The 15,642-nt window shown below is 40.5% G+C and overlaps 2 protein-coding genes across 2 annotated transcripts; both read right to left on the bottom strand.

Moving 5' to 3' along the window:
* Positions 1-213: 213 nt before the first annotated feature.
* On the bottom strand, positions 214-9,467 carry LOC147323869 (uncharacterized). Its single transcript, XM_086304533.1, has 2 exons — positions 9,101-9,467; positions 214-3,302 (listed from the first exon to the last, which is right to left on the bottom strand). The coding sequence occupies exons 1-2, from the start codon at positions 9,219-9,221 to the stop codon at positions 2,035-2,037; spliced, it is 1,389 nt and encodes a 462-aa protein (XP_086160659.1). The 5' UTR covers positions 9,222-9,467; the 3' UTR covers positions 214-2,034.
* A 2,616-nt stretch (positions 9,468-12,083) lies between these two features.
* LOC147323868 (uncharacterized) lies at positions 12,084-15,615 on the bottom strand. Its single transcript, XM_086304518.1, has 2 exons — positions 15,272-15,615; positions 12,084-13,810 (listed from the first exon to the last, which is right to left on the bottom strand). The coding sequence occupies exons 1-2, from the start codon at positions 15,369-15,371 to the stop codon at positions 12,204-12,206; spliced, it is 1,707 nt and encodes a 568-aa protein (XP_086160644.1). The 5' UTR covers positions 15,372-15,615; the 3' UTR covers positions 12,084-12,203.
* Positions 15,616-15,642: the final 27 nt, after the last annotated feature.

Genomic DNA, 15,642 nt, shown 5'->3' with positions numbered 1-15,642 from the left:
ACAGGTTTGGACTGAGAAAAATTAATCTTGGAAGGCAAAGACAAAGAACCAGTTATGAATCATTTTGTGTGCAAACATTAGAATCTGTTTTTAAACACGCTGTAAATGCACACTGCTGCATTTCTTATCAAATGCTTTGCACAACAGGAGCTTAGCTTCATCTCGGTTTTCTCAACAAGTTCAACAATCGAGAAAATGAAACCAACACTGGACTTGGTGGGAAAAGGGTTTATTTTCATTTACACACTTTAATGTAACACTGTCATTCTTTCAAATTTATAATAAACAAGCTATTGTCTTGACTTGATTAATAACTAAAGATGCATGAACAACACAAGTATACAACAGCAAACAGAGTGCCAGCCTTGCATCTCTTTTTTTGTCACACTGTTGCCATCTGCTGGACAAACCAAAGTGGTGATCAAGTCAAAACTCAAAGCTTGAGGCTGAAAATGTGGAAAAAACGTAAAGTGCAAGGCTACTAATGACGCTACATGTTGGTTCAAACTCAAAATTAATTAAAAAATAAATCCTTCATTATCTCTTTTTTTTTTTTTTAAGTGTAAATTTTCCCCTAAAAATAATTTCAAATACTAATTAGGTAACTTTCACCTAAATTCAATTAAGGAATCCAATAAATACAAACATTAAATTAATATTTTTCAATTCATCATCTTCAGCCAAAATGTTACATTTAGTTTTGATCATCATTTAGGAAATTATTGAAATTTTCAGGATTATAGATCCATGAATGTTCTCCCAAATTCATAACACACAAAATGCTTCAGTCAATTATCTCAAACAAAATCGGCACAGAGGGAAACATTTTTCTCCAATGATCATTAGGTTAATCAAAATAATAAAAAAAAGATTAATAATTATAAATAATGATGAATAAATGAAAAATAACGGCTGGATTAGGAGATACAAGTGCTGAATCAGTGCAGCTGTGACAGCTGGAGACATGATTAGGAGACAAACGTACAAAACAGAATTAATTTTGTGGTCAAACTTTGTTGACTGCCTTAAGCTTTCCAGCTGGTGGAGCGCTGCACCTTGTAAACCATCCGCTTGATGAGTCTGACTTCAGTCGGCATTTCTCGCTCCAAATGCTCAGAGAAAGCAAACAAAATCGGAGGCACCTCAGAGTTAACAATAATCCAAATTCTCCCAGCGTAGACAGCGTTTGTTTGGCTGCTCACAGTAACAGTTCGTGCTGAATGTCCCTGACAGGCAGAGACAAATGCCATCATATGGCAGGAAGAGACAAACCATCCACAACAACAGAATACTTATTAATGCTCCACACTGAAGTCTTACATCAGCTCAAAAGAGAGTCTTCTGCGGGCTCCGGGACACTGTGAGCCACAGGTTTTTTTAAAGTTTTATTTAAAGTCGTGTTTCATGAAGCAGGGGCCAAGAATGGCCAGTAAATAGTTTTGGGACACCTACAAAACAAACAAACAAAAAGCACTGCAGGACGATAAAGAGACCAGAGCCTCATCCAACGCAGGAGATGACCGAATCCATAAATGATGTCATTACAGCCGATCACTTTAACTGCTCTTGCCAATCCAGTGCAGGGTTGTGGGGCTGGAGCCCTAACAGCTCCCACAGAGGGGTACAGGGCCTGTCCAGACAACCAGACACACTCATTCACAGTTAAGGCAAATTTAGAGTTACCCATTTATCTAACAAGCATGTCCTCTGACTGTGGCACAAAGCTGGGGTACCCTGAGGAAGTCCAAGGGCATCCACACAGGGTGCCCCAGAAGGGGCAGATGGGTTCAAATCCAGGAGCTTCTTTCTGTGGGGCAGCACTGTGGTAACTGCTGCGCCACCGTGCTGCCACAATTCTTAACTTGTAACATAAAAATGTCAAGAATGTCAAGATTAATCACAAAAACAAAAAGAGTCTCGAAACTGTAGACACAGATGAAGAGAGCAATAATTCTTGCAAGTCAGAGCCTCTGCTGTGGCTTTCAGCGACACTTTGACCCTTTCAGACCAAACTCCGTGACTGTGACCACGTTTCTACCCCAAGTGAAATCTCATGTGTCGATTTAAACTTCCCTGCTGAGTAAATCCTTGATCACAAATGGCGCAACCAAACGGTTTCTCTCCTGTGTGAACCGTGATGTGAGACTCCAGGTGCGTTTTTCGGTTAAATTTCTTGCCACAAACATCGCAACCGTACGGTTTCTCCCCAGTGTGAACGATCATGTGCGTCCTAAGGTGGGATTTGCGGTTAAATCTTTTGCCACACACGTCGCAGCCGAATGGCTTTTCTGCCGTGTGGACGGTCATGTGCGTCGTCAGATGAGTCTTCCGTTTAAATCTTTTACCGCAGTCGTCGCACCCAAACGGTTTTTCTCCTGTGTGGGCTATCATGTGTATCTTTAGATTATTCTGATGCCTTGCTCTTTTGCCACAAATATCGCACACAAACGGTTTCTCCCCTGAATGGATTGTCACATGCGTCTTCAGATTCTGGTGATGCGTAAACCTTTTTCCACAAATGTCACAGCCAAATAACTTTTCTCCCGTGTGGACCCTCATGTGTGATTTAAGATTGTACAGGTACTTAACTCTTTTGCCACAGAACCCACAGCCAAACGGTTTCTCTCCCGTGTAAATTTTGATGTGCGAGTCTATGCTTTGCTTCCGTTTAAAACATTTCATGTTATCCAAACAGCCTGAAGAACCATTTTCTGAATTACGTCTGATGTGCCTCTTAAGAGACTGCTTGTAGACAAAATGTTTACCGCACGCAGAGCAGCTAAAGTTTTTTTTCGGAGTGTTATGTCCCGCCTCACTAGGAACGCCCGACTCGAGCTTTCCATTTTCACTGTCTTCAGTTTCAGGTCCAGAATCTGACAACGGGCCCTGCCAATCCTCATCACTGACCTCCGTCTCTGAAGAGTCAGAAGCCCCTTTAACAATATTTGTTTGTAAATGAGTACTGGGATCAGGTTTCCTGGCTAGTTCTAGTGATCTACCGTCCTCTCCGTAAGTTTCTATCTTAATCCATTTAGTCAAGCTGCTGCTTGGAGGCTCAGCCGCCGTGCAGTCTTTAGTTTGGCTTTTATGAAGCTGTGAAAAATGAGGTTTCTCTTCATCATCTTCACTCTTTACTAGAATATTGAATGGAAACCCGGTGATTTCAGTCTCCTCGAACCCATTAAGATGCTCTCCCTCCTGACTGGCCAGCAGTTCCTCCTGCTCCGTCTTTATGTAGAGGTGTTCCGAGTAATGCTGGTCCCATGGAGCCTCTTCTTTGATCACCACAAGTTGCTGAATATCTGCAGGCAACAATGAAACACGTTTACATCGATAACCGATTTGAAATACACCGACACTCATCCTCAGCAGTTTGAAATCCTTGTAGTGCGTTTTAACTCACACCACGTATTCACTGAGTTTTAGGCTACGTCCACACGCACAAGGGTATTTTTGAAAATGGAGATTTTCCGTTTTTTTGTTGTTGTTTTTTTAAAAATCCCATCCACACGTAAACGCAAAATTAAAGGAAAACACTACTAGGAACATGTAAAAGCAACAGGTGGCGATATATTCCTAACTGTGTAGAAATGTTGGCCAATCAGAAGTCTAGAAGCCTCGGTGGGAAAAAGTAAACAAAGCTGGGGCATAGAAGCAGAACTGAGTGGTATGTGTGGAGGGACAGTAACTGTGTGTATGTCAGCATTTAAACACTGCAGAGAGTAAAATTAACAGTAACAGTATTTTGTTTAAGTCCGCCATTGTAGAAATTCATTTCACCGAAACAATAACGTGGCGCACAGTGTGACGTGAAAAAATGCGCACACCTTTGACGCTGCATTTTCTCCGTTTTCCTCGTCCACACGTAAACGCAAAAACGAAGTTTTCAAAAATATCCACCCTAGCAGGCGTTTTTAAAAATCTCCGTTTTCAGTTACCGAAAACACCGTTTACGTGAGGACGAAAGGTGCAAACGCACAGAAAAATCTGCGTTTTAAAAACACCCGTGTACGTAGCCTTAATCAGTCTCTCCGGGCAGCCAGATCCTGCAATTCCTCTACACACACTGTACGGGTCCAATAACCAGCCATTACTTCCAGCTCACGATAAGCCGACAGTTTATGTATTCAGACTGCATCCATCAACTGTTCCAAGTGAGCTAGTGGTGCCCAGAGTGTGAGCCAGACAAACTGGTCCAATTATACTGCACAGCAAAGTATGATGTTAGGAATAGAGTATATCAAGATTTACCAGTCACCAGTTATTCAACTAAAAATACACATCACATTTACAAGTATACACATTTCTATGGGTGAGGATCATTTAATACTGTTTTAGTAATTATAAACATTACTGTAATGTAATGATCATTGTCTATCTTATATTAAAAACCATGAGTTAATATCTTGCTAGAACAATAGTAGCAGCTGGGGGTTTTTTGCAAATTATACCTTTACTTGCATGTGTAAAGATGGCGTTTCATGGTCCCTGGCACTGTCGTTTTTAAACATGCACATTCAATTAGGGAACAAAAACATTCAACGATGACAAGGTCATTCAGAATATTTAGGTAGTCAGGTGACCTTAGTGTTTGAACACATTGTTTCTGAACTAACCCACTAAAGCAAGCTTAGACCTTAACACTGCCCAGCTGGTTGCATATAGTAGAAGGGCCGATGACAGGTGCATCAACTAATCAGCCTCTCTTCACCACCAGATGCAGCCATCACTCAGGATCAGGTAAATCTGGACTTAGACCACATGACCTTTTTCAATCAGTATGCTCTCTACCAAACTGAAGCCCTTTTTAGTGGTTTTCTTAAAGCTCAGCAGCTGTTTAGTCCCCATCCCTTGAATACTCTTTCCATTGTGCATGTGGAAATGCTATTTAACTATTAAAACACAGCCGAGAGTTCCACTGTTGATTTTTTTTTTTTTCCTCAATCTGACTTCGAACGCTTCAGTCATCTCCTGTCACGATGATTCAAGATTTTTTGGAGAAGATTGTTCACCACTATATCCTTCCAGGTTTTAAAAGAAATGCATCAGAGAGATCCTGTGCCACTTTCAGTAATTTCAGTCATTTTCTCTGCTTAATTCAGGGCAATCTGAAGCTGAGTAACATCTGTTCCACAAACATAGATCTACATCTTCTGACATGGTGGTTTAAACAATGAGAAGCTCCAGTTTGCTCCACACGGCTAGTCTGCCAAGACTTATTTTTCTACAACAAAGTCTGAACTACAAGCTAACTTTGTACCAGGTTACATAAAAATTACTGCAAACCTAACCTCCACAGAAGGTTACGGTCAAGATATGGGACATACAAAACCACCACCAACTGGAAAACAGTGCTGTTTCTCAGATGAACAGATGATCTCAGATGGACCTGTCTAAAGATTGTAAAACCAACTTAAGCTTTGTTTTTCCCTGATGACCAAAGAAATATAGTTTCTTATTTTTCTTTAAACTTTAAATCTAATTAATTCTTCTATAAGACTCAATATGGTGATCTAACCCTAACATAGAACTTTTATTTCTTGAAATTTTAAAAACTTAATTTCAAAAAGGTTTGAATGTTATGTAAAATGCAAATAAGAAACATAATTCAACCATATTTCTTTTTTGTAACCCAGTGGGAGCAGGTTAGTAACATGATTGGTTATAAAAAGAACATCTTAGAGAAGCAGAGTTTTTCAGAAGTAAAGATGGGCAGAGGTTTACTAAGCTGCAAACTTTGGAACTTTTTTTTTAGAAGAATGTAAAATTTTGGAGAATTTGAACATCTCTGTGCACAACGGAGAGTCTGAAAATCTATATTGGGTGCTCGTAATCTTCATGCCCTCAGGCGGCACTGAATTAAAAGGAAATTTTGTCATGGAAGTCAGTGCATGAGCTCAGGAACACTTCAAGAAATCACTGTCTGAACACAGCTCACGGTGCCATCCGCACATGCAGGTCAAAGCTCCATCATGTAAAGAAGGAGGCACATGTGAACAGGACCCAGAAAGGCCAAAGTCTTCTCTTTAAACTGGACGGAAGCAAAGTGGAAAACTGTTCTGTGGTCAGATGGACCGAAACTTGAGATTCCTTTATGAAAGCACGGACTCTGCAGCCTAAAGAGGAGAGTCTTCAGCAAGTCCGGACTCGACTGAGATACTAATGAGTCTAATAACTTGCACGGTCAGCATTTTTGCCAGCTTTCCTCTCAGCTGTTGAATGTATACAATTTTTTTTCCAGAACTGGTGACCACGCAAAGCATGCACAGATTAATAACTGTGCTTTTCCCATCACACTTACACACTGTGATCTGTGTTGCATCTAACCTCTTCCTACTTTTTCCCTAATACTACAGTTTGCTCTTCATTGTGAAATACTCTGCTTTGCTGCAGACACACACGGACTTTGACTAAACCATTGCAACAGCCATTCCACTGCAGATTTTCTTTTGTCCTACCACATGACCCAGTTTCAGCCAAGCTTTAAGCCATCACACAAATGGGCTCATATTTGACTTATGGCCTCCTACGACTTATGGTTCGTATTTGACACATTGCTTCAGAATAAAAGGCGTTAAACAGACTGAATATAACTTTAAAGATCTTACAAACCCACAGCACACTAACGTGTACTCACTATGAACAGTGCTTTTTAATGCTACACACAGTGTGTGTGAGGTGTATTACATGTTCAACCTCTTCTTCCATTTTCTAATGTTAGTTTGCTCTTTGTGAAATGCGCTGCTCTGCTGTAGACATGTCTGCGTTTTGTCATGCACGGCACACAAAGGCTCCATTATGTGAACATGTTCGTGGCTGGTTTGCCAAACCCTGTGTTGGTTTAACAACCCGATAAAAGCCTGTGCTCGTAGAAGCATGTATGGCAGCGCTAACTTTAAGTAATCATGTTCTGTATGACTTTATCAGGCTCACACTGTTGTGGAGGAATTCTCGCCCACTCCTCTTTACTGTGTTGCTTCACATCATTGAGGTTTGCAGGAATTCATTTATGCACAGCTCTCTTAAGGTCCCACTACATCATTTCAATCAAGCTGAAGCCTGGACTTCAACTAGGCCATTGCAACACCTTTCTGCCCCCTTTTCCAGCCAGTCTGTTGCAGATTTGCTGCTGTGCTTGGAATCACTGTCCTGTTATATAACCCAGTTCAGGCCAAACTTCAGCTGTTAGACAGGTGACCTCACGTTCGACTCCTGGATGCTACGTCGCAACTGCTGTGGAGGCAGTTTTTCCACATAGTGCTTCTACATGTAGGCTAAGTTTCTGAAACTGTGGACTACGTCACGTGTTGCTGTTCACGTCAGACATAGACTGAACACCTGCTAAGGAGCACACGGGTTTTTATTATGCCCTGATATGTTTAAGCTGTGAATACAGTCAGGCGTATTATAAAACAAGTTCTGCATAACCTGGATTTCTGTATGTTAGCCGGCTTGAGAAGACTTGTAGTCATGTCAGTCAGAGATGCAAGAGGAACACGTGGTAGGTATATAGAAAGAATATCAAAATATTAACAGAAATAAGTAGATGTGGCAATCACCAGCAGACACTCCACAATGCTGTATTTTCACAATAAAACAACATTTGAATTTTTTATATTTTGCGATATGCCGAGTACTGCAACAACATATTTCAATTCATCGCCTTTTTTAACTGCAAATGATGTCGCCAAAGTTAAACTTCGTCAATATCAGTTTTATCTAATAAGACAAAGTTTATCTCGCTTCAATTATTAATTAGTCTGCAGCTAAATGGAGTCAGGTTGGCAATTATATGCAATTGCATGTAATAAATTGTCAAGAATCACACGTCTGTGGACTCAAGTCCAAGTCAGACTGCAACTGTTTGCAGAAAGGTTTCCTCCAATCAGACTACCCGTGACCTTGGAACCAAAAGTGGTCATGAGTGCAACAACTTCAAGCTCTGGGCAACCAGAATATGCAGAATGTGAAAAATACAAAACACAATCACTATTTTTGTAGATGTAAGGAGGTTGCTGTCTCATTTGTACTCATGTGACTGAACGATTAGCTTACCCTGAAGTACGAGGTAGATCTGTCAAGTTAAGGGTCCAGTGTTGGATGGTTTTTCAGTTGAGCCAATTTAATGCATGTTTAACAAGTATTTTAATTAATTTCATAAAATATTGATATTTGGGGTCCCTGTAACGATGCATCGACACCACACACCTGTGTATAGGCCACCCTAGCACTGCAAATAAGTCAACAGAGCAAAACATGGCAAAAAACGTATTTCTCATGCAACAGCTGCACATCACAGAAGTGATACTTTGAGCCTGTTGCTCATTTAAATGTATTATATTCAGGTTTGACACTGTTATCACTTTCTCTTGTTGTGAGAACCAACTATAATTATTTGGCTTATTTAATGTTCTTGGTAATAAACACCCCACACTACAGACTCTTTATGCATGCACAGAAGCAATGCATGAAAAACTGGGCACATCCTTACTGCTTAGTAGGCTGCAGCCAGGAGTCAAATGTGAGGCCATCTGTCTGACAGCTAAAGCTTGGTGTAAACTGGGTCATGCAACAGGACAACGATGCCAAGCACAGCAGAAAATCTGCAACAGACAGGCTGAAAAAGGGAAGAATGGACATGTTGCAATGGCCGATCAAAGTCCAGACTTCAGACTGACTGAAATGCTGCGGCGGGACCTTAAGAGAGAGCTGTGCATACATGAATGCCGCAAACCTCAATGAGCTGAAGCAATGCCCTGAAGGAGAGTGGGCCAAAAATTCCTCCGAAGTCACACAACAGCGACTTCAAGTTATTTCTGCTAAAGGTGGTTTTGCAGCGGCTGAATCATGGAGTGCATTTAGTTGTCCACAAACTGTTTCTTCATTTGGGTTCAGATTTTTGTTCAATAAATAAACGACACGGTGTAATATCGGTTGCTATCCATCTCAGGCTGTTTTTAAATCATTTTAAAGACCCGTTAAGGACCTGATTGTGTCTTCATATCAAACATCTTAGATTAAAACCAAATTTATCCAGCCCTACGGCGAGCTAGCAGCTAGTTAGCGGTTTTCTCCAAATAAAATCTGAGATTATTCTCACCATCGGCTCGGTTAATATCAGCATCCTGCAGCTGATGGAGTCCGAGCGGTTTGATCTCTGGTTTTTCTTCAAACGGCAGGCTGTCAGCGGCGTACTGCTGCAGATAATCCACTTCGTCCATGCTGTCAGCGGCTATCCTCTTCTTTAAAACAAACTGTGGGCTCCTTTCAGACGAACCAGGCCTGCGCGGAATCGACTTCCGAACACAGACGCGATGTTTGCATGTCTGTCCGGACCTGATGCATGAATGTGTCACAGACACGGACTCCAACAGGGCGTCCACTCTCCTTGACTTCTTTTTTGGGGGAAGATTTGTTGACGTGTCTCCTGCGTTTTCTGAGCAGGCATCCGCTCGGGCACCTTTATCCCAGGTCACCGCAGCGACCACGAGATTTAAAAAAAATCACAGCTGTGGGGAAACCTGCAGATTTATGAATCCTGTCACAGCGTGGGACTTCACTGAGAAAATTAAAATTCATTGTACCTGACAGGAGTACTTTGTAACCAACCTCGTGATATTTCCTTTAAAGTTTTGTATCCACAAATTAGATACAAAACTTTTCTAACTCTAAAAAGAATTTTATGGCTTCTAAAAAAAGAAATAAATAGAACCATAGGTCAAAAGTGTTTTTCGCAGGAAAGAAGTCTGTTTAAAAATGTCTTCTGGCATCACTTCTGGCATTTAACATTTATTTATGTTAACATTTATTTATGTTAACATTTATTTTTCTAGATATATAAATTAGCTTATCGTTAGCTTATCTTTTGCACTTTTAATTTCTGTATGTTAATTTCATTACAACAAAATTCTGTCTTAAATGAAAGGGTTAGGTTTCATATTGAATCTTAGATAAATCCAGTTGTGGCTTTGAGCCTCCCTTGGAAAGTTGATCATTTGGTTTCTTACGAGTAATTAATTTGAAATAAACATCATGATATTTATTTATTTATTTATTTATTTATTTATTTATTATTTTTTGGTTGGTTGGTTGATTTATTTTTAAATCCTTTATTTAAACAGACAATCACATTGAGCTCAGTGTCTCATTTTCAAGAGCTACGAATACTGTATACAACACAGGCAGACACATAATACACTGTCCTAAAAACTTAAAAGAGCACTTTTTAATCGGAGTATAGAATTAGTTAATCAGTTAAACATCTGGGATATAGAGGGGCAATGATGAGACAACCCCCCAAACAGTTATGGTGTTACAGGTGGAGGCCACTCTCATTTTTTCTGACTATTTTTTTCAATAGTTTTGCATTTGGCTAGGATCAGTGTCACTACTGGTAGCTTGAGGCGATATTTGGACCCTAGAGAGGTTGCACAGCTAGTCCAAATCCTCCAGGATGGCACATGAATATGTAGCAGTGCTAGAAGGTTTGCTGTGTCTCCCAGCGTGGAGGAGACTCCAGGAGACAGATCGTCACTCTAGGAGAACTGGACAGGGAAGTAGGGGGTCCTTAAACCAGTATCTGCTGACTGATTAGATTAATTTAGATGTACTGATGGGGAAGGCAGATGATGGTTCTGGAGGGCAGAAGGGGTGGAGTGTGGGAGGACAAGTGAGTATTCCAGTATGAGTACTGGACTGGAGAACTAGGAACCACTTACCAACAAGTAATAAGGTTTGGAAACCTGAGAGGCAAAGAGTGAATGTTTCAGCTGGGCTTTTATTCCAGAGGGGTGATGAGAAAATGGGAAGCAGATGTGCAGGCTGGACCAGAAAGTAGGGCAGCTCCACCCATGGGTGGTACAGTGAGCCAAGGCACTGCCCCTACTCCACCTGAGAGCAAGACAGAGAGAGAGGGGGGAAAGAGGAACAAGGGAGAACAAAGGAGAACAGGCTGCTGAAACCAGAACATGTTTTTTCTCTCAGGTCCTGTGTTCAAATGTTTTTGGCTAAATATGAAAAACTGGATATTGCCAGAGACCATAAAAGACTTAAAGAACACCTAATATGGTGACGATCTGTAGTCTCTGTGTGGGTATAGTGTTTGTTTGCTCTGCTGATGCATTTTTAATGGAATCATCTACAACACTGTCTAAACATTTTTTTCAGAAGTTCTCTGCTGTGGTGATAACATGTTTTATTTCTTATCCAATATATTTAACTTTTTACACCAATGGACACTGTTTACATGATTCCTAAACCTAAAATGTAAATATATGTGTTCTCACCTGTGCCTCAGGTGGAGGTATTTGGCTCAGCTCACTTTGAAAAACAAGCTGAGAAGATATTCATACTGTCAGTGATGTGCAGTTGGGCATGGGTTGCACTCACACAAGGTATGTCCACAGAAAAGAGGTTATCAACTAAACTGTTCAGTAAGACCCATTAGATTTAGATCTAAATTAATACTGCAACAAGTAATTCCACATCATTATTAAACCTGTATATGGGCCACCTTTACAGGTCACACAACAAATTGACACATAAACAACCTATTTTAAACCACACCATGAACCAGCAAGCATAAGTACAGCCATAGACCCACAATACACTTAGAGAAATGTAGCCACAGCTATAAAAGTGCTAAAATATATCTTAAAGTTGAAATTCTACAAAGCAGGAGAGACATTTTCTGTAGAAGTGCAAATAACAGCACAAACGCTGGGGTCACTTACTATGACCCCTCTATATGGCCTCTCCATAACTGAAAACACTGCAGCTGTTTATGGCCATTTCTTCACCTTTCTTCATGATGTAATAATTTATAAATCAGAAAAGGGGTTGAAAAAGAACCTGAGACGTTTCTGCAGGGAAAAGAAACATTCAACACAATGATTTTAAAAACATACAAATCAGAATCAAATGTGTAAAGAGGTAGAGTTGGCTCCAGATCTTTGAGTTTGACACCTGTAATATAGGTAGTCTCAGTTTGTGAATGACTGACAGCTCACAGCATAAAAAAATAACATCACAGAATAATCAGATATCATCTGAAGCAAAGCATCATAAATACCCACCATCCTGGGTAAGTTCTTTTTTTATTATAAACTTTAAAATACACACATAAAAAAGTTTACAAATACAATGAAATCACGTACTTCTTACTGATACAGATGCTGATTTTACAAGCATGGAAGTGCAGATTATTATGTGTGAATACGCATGTGTCTCTTTAGATTCCCCTGTCTCGTAAATCTTTCGCCACAAACACCACAGGAGAACGGTTTCTCCCCTGTGTGAACACCCGTGTGTCTTTTAAGTGTATACTGATGTCTAAATCTCTTCCCACAAACGTCACACCCGAATGGCTTCTCTCCTGTGTGAACTCTCATGTGACTCTTCAGAACCCCCTGCTCGGTAAATTTTTCACCACAAATGTCACAACCAAAAGGCCTCTCTCCCGTGTGGACCCGCATGTGTCTCTTAAGATGCGTATTTCGACTGAATGTTTTACCACAGTCGTCACAGCAAAATGGTTTCTCTCCAGTGTGAACTCCGCTGTGCCGTTTAAGACTCCCCTGCTCTGTAAATCTTTCACCACAAACATCACAGCCAAATGGTTTTTCTCCCGAGTGGACTCTCATGTGTCTTTTAAGATTATACTGAAGTCTAAATTTTTTTCCACAGGCATCACAACTGAAGGGCTTCTCTCCAGTGTGGACTCTGATGTGGATCTTAAAGTGTGTCTTCTGGCTAAACTTTTTACCACAAAATCCACAGTCAAATGGTTTTTCTCCCGTGTGGACGGTCATGTGTATATTAAAATGTGTCTTCCGGCTAAATGTTTTCCCACAAATGCCACATCCAAAGGGCTTCTGTCCTGTGTGGATTCCTCTGTGCCTCTTCAAACTCCCCTGTTCTGTAAAATGTTTACCACAAATGCTACAACTAAATGGTTTCTCTCCCGTGTGAACTCTGGTGTGTGACTTGAGATTTGACTGATGGATAAATCTTTTTCCACAAACATCGCAAGCAAAGGGCTTTTCTCCAGTGTGAATTCTCATATGACTCTTAAGAACCCCCTGCTGTTTAAATCTTTTGCCACAAAAACTGCAATCAAATGGCTTCTCTCCCGTGTGGACCCTCAGGTGTCTCTTTAGATCCCCTTGTCGGGTGAATCTTTTACCACAAACGCCACAACAAAATGCCTTCTGTCCTGTATGATCTCTCCTGTGTCCCTTTAGATTTTCAGACTGGCTACATTTTCCATCACAAACTTCACTCCCGAGTGCACTGCTCTCCTTCCAGCTGTTATCACTGTCTTCAGTTTCAGGTGCATAATCTGACAAAGGTTCCTGCCAATCTTCATCGTCATTATTACTGACTTCTGTCTCAGAGGAGTCTGAAGTTTTTTCATCAGTTTTTGGTTGTAAATTACTTTTTAAGTCTGTGCCATTGGTTGATTCTGGTCCTCCACAGTCCTCTGCACCAGCTTCAGCTTTTATCTTTTCAGCTGAGCAGCTGCTCGGAGATTCTGCCTCTGTGCAGTTTCCAGTTTGGCTCTGATGAATATCTGAAGACTCAGGTTTCTCTTCATCATCTTCACTCTTCAAAGGAACAGCAGTGAACAGGACACCTGTGATTTCAGCCTCCTCCTGCCCATTATGCGGTCCTCCCTCATGACTGGTCCAGATTTCTTCCTCTTCCTCCTTTATGTGGAGCAGCTCTCGATCCTGCTGGTCCAAACTGGGAGACCATTCAGGAGGAATTTCTTCTTTAACTACAAACAGCTGCTGGACTTCGGCAGAAGACACTGAAACAGACAAGTTCAACTGTCACCCCAAATTTTTATTTATTATTTTAAAAAAAAAGTCTACATTTTTCTAATAATACCGTAGTCAGAAAAACATGATGTGAGCAAAACTGTAATGCTGCATGATTATTTATCAGAAAAAACTAAAATCAAATACAATTTTAAACAATTTTAATTAAAAAAATAAAAATAAAAAGTTATCAGAGGGCACAGATAAGGCAGGAGCATTGTTTGTTTGTAAAAGGTGTGCTACAGCTTTTTATGACTGCAGACTCGTCTGCAGGACAAGGACAAGGAGGACTTCAGGGAAATGTGACAGGAATGCTCATCCTTGGTGTCTGTAACCGAGTCTCCCTCGGCCATTCTTTTCTACTTGGATGGTTTCCCTTTCCTTCCCTCACTTTTTCTCTGCTGTGGTAGAAAAACATTAATAAATAAAGTGTAACCACAACAGCTCCAGATAATTCTTTGGTTTTATGTCTCACCAGCTGGTCTGTCAACCCTAGTCCACTATTTGACCTGGATTAGTGATTGACTCTCTTGAATTTAACTTTTTCTAAATGCCAACAAGACAAAGACCATGACTACAGCTCCTCCTGAATTATATCCTAAAATCTGTGGACTCTGTGGACTCTTTTAAAAAGCAGTTAAAACTTTTTCAACTTCTTATTGGTTTTTATGCAATCTTCACTTCATGTTGTCTTGACTTAATATATACATATTTGTTTGTTTGTTTGCTGTTTCAGCACTTCATTTTCTTATTTCTTTTACTTTATTTAGTTGTACATCACTTTGTAACCACTAAACCCACACGACACACACTGGACAGGTTATGGTTATCAGCTGACTGAGGAACATCTCTGGGGAGAGGAGTGGTCTGGAAATCTGTGCTGCTGATGTTGTGCCAAAAAATGATCATCTGTCAGAATCGATGCCTGTATTTAAACTGCTGTAAATTACTTGTTTGCTTATAATCTGAGACAAATTTGTCAAACATATACATATTTCTCATGATGACTAAAGCTGCAATAGGTATTTTGCAAAGTGACTTTTATATATTTTTTCTTTATCCAGCTAAAAAGTCTCATTGACATTAAAAATACCATTTTTAAGTTGCAATTTTATATATACAGATAGACAGACAGATAGATAGATATCCCTTCATGAATCTCGTTGACTGCAGTCAGTTTACTAATAGCAGCAAAGCACTGCACATAAAATCACACAGAAACAACTCTGTTGTGTGCCCACTCTAAAACAGTCCGGGTTGCACTAAACCTTCTCTTTAAATTCAATCTTTTTCGGTCCGTCATTACAAAGTTATTCTAATTATATAATAAGAGAATCGATTCTTTGGACATACTATATAAGAAGACCAATTTTTATTATAAGTCGGGAGTTTTCCAGCCACTCTTACCCCATCCTAGAAACACTGAATCTAATTAATGCGACTTCTCTTACCAGGTTGGTTTAAAGCATCATCATCGTGCTGCTGCAGCTGCTGCCCTCCAGTCTGCAGACTGTCTGTGTTTCGCTGCTGAACACAATCCACTTCCTTCATGATGCCCGTGTTTGTTCTCTAAAATCAACTGTAGGCTCCTTAAAGATGAACGGGGCCTGCGCAGAATCGATCACCGATCAGCGTGAAGGTCATGCTGATCGAACCTCCGTCAGCCTTCACCCATCCATGTATTACAGGAACCCGCAGAGACCCGAACAGGACAGCAGTTGCCATCGGTGATTTTACGAAAGATTTGTTTACGTCTGCTCTGTTCTGAGCAGGCATCTACACGGACGCCCTTCTTCTGCTTCTTTGGCAGTTTAAAGGCACC

This window comes from Aulonocara sp. 'chitande type north' Nkhata Bay, linkage group LG8 (genome assembly GCF_057382095.1).
Source record: "Aulonocara sp. 'chitande type north' Nkhata Bay isolate Kocher_YH1m ecotype deep benthic linkage group LG8, A_spYH_male_GT1.1, whole genome shotgun sequence".
NCBI lineage: Eukaryota > Metazoa > Chordata > Actinopteri > Cichliformes > Cichlidae > Aulonocara > Aulonocara sp. 'chitande type north' Nkhata Bay.
This window is presented reverse-complemented; position numbering and strand designations above follow the sequence as displayed.

What these genes read in the sequence shown, in the direction of transcription:
- LOC147323869 (XM_086304533.1), bottom strand. Translation starts at nt 9,221, where the DNA reads ATGGACGAAGTGGATTATCTGCAGCAGTACGCCGCTGACAGCCTGCCG. An exon ending in TGATATTAACCGAGCCGATG is followed by an intron (nt 3,303 to 9,100) that starts GTGAGAATAATC and finishes TGTTGCCTGCAG; the next exon opens with ATATTCAGCAACTTGTGGTG.
- LOC147323868 (XM_086304518.1), bottom strand. Translation starts at nt 15,371, where the DNA reads ATGAAGGAAGTGGATTGTGTTCAGCAGCGAAACACAGACAGTCTGCAG. An exon ending in TGATGCTTTAAACCAACCTG is followed by an intron (nt 13,811 to 15,271) that starts GTAAGAGAAGTC and finishes TGTCTGTTTCAG; the next exon opens with TGTCTTCTGCCGAAGTCCAG.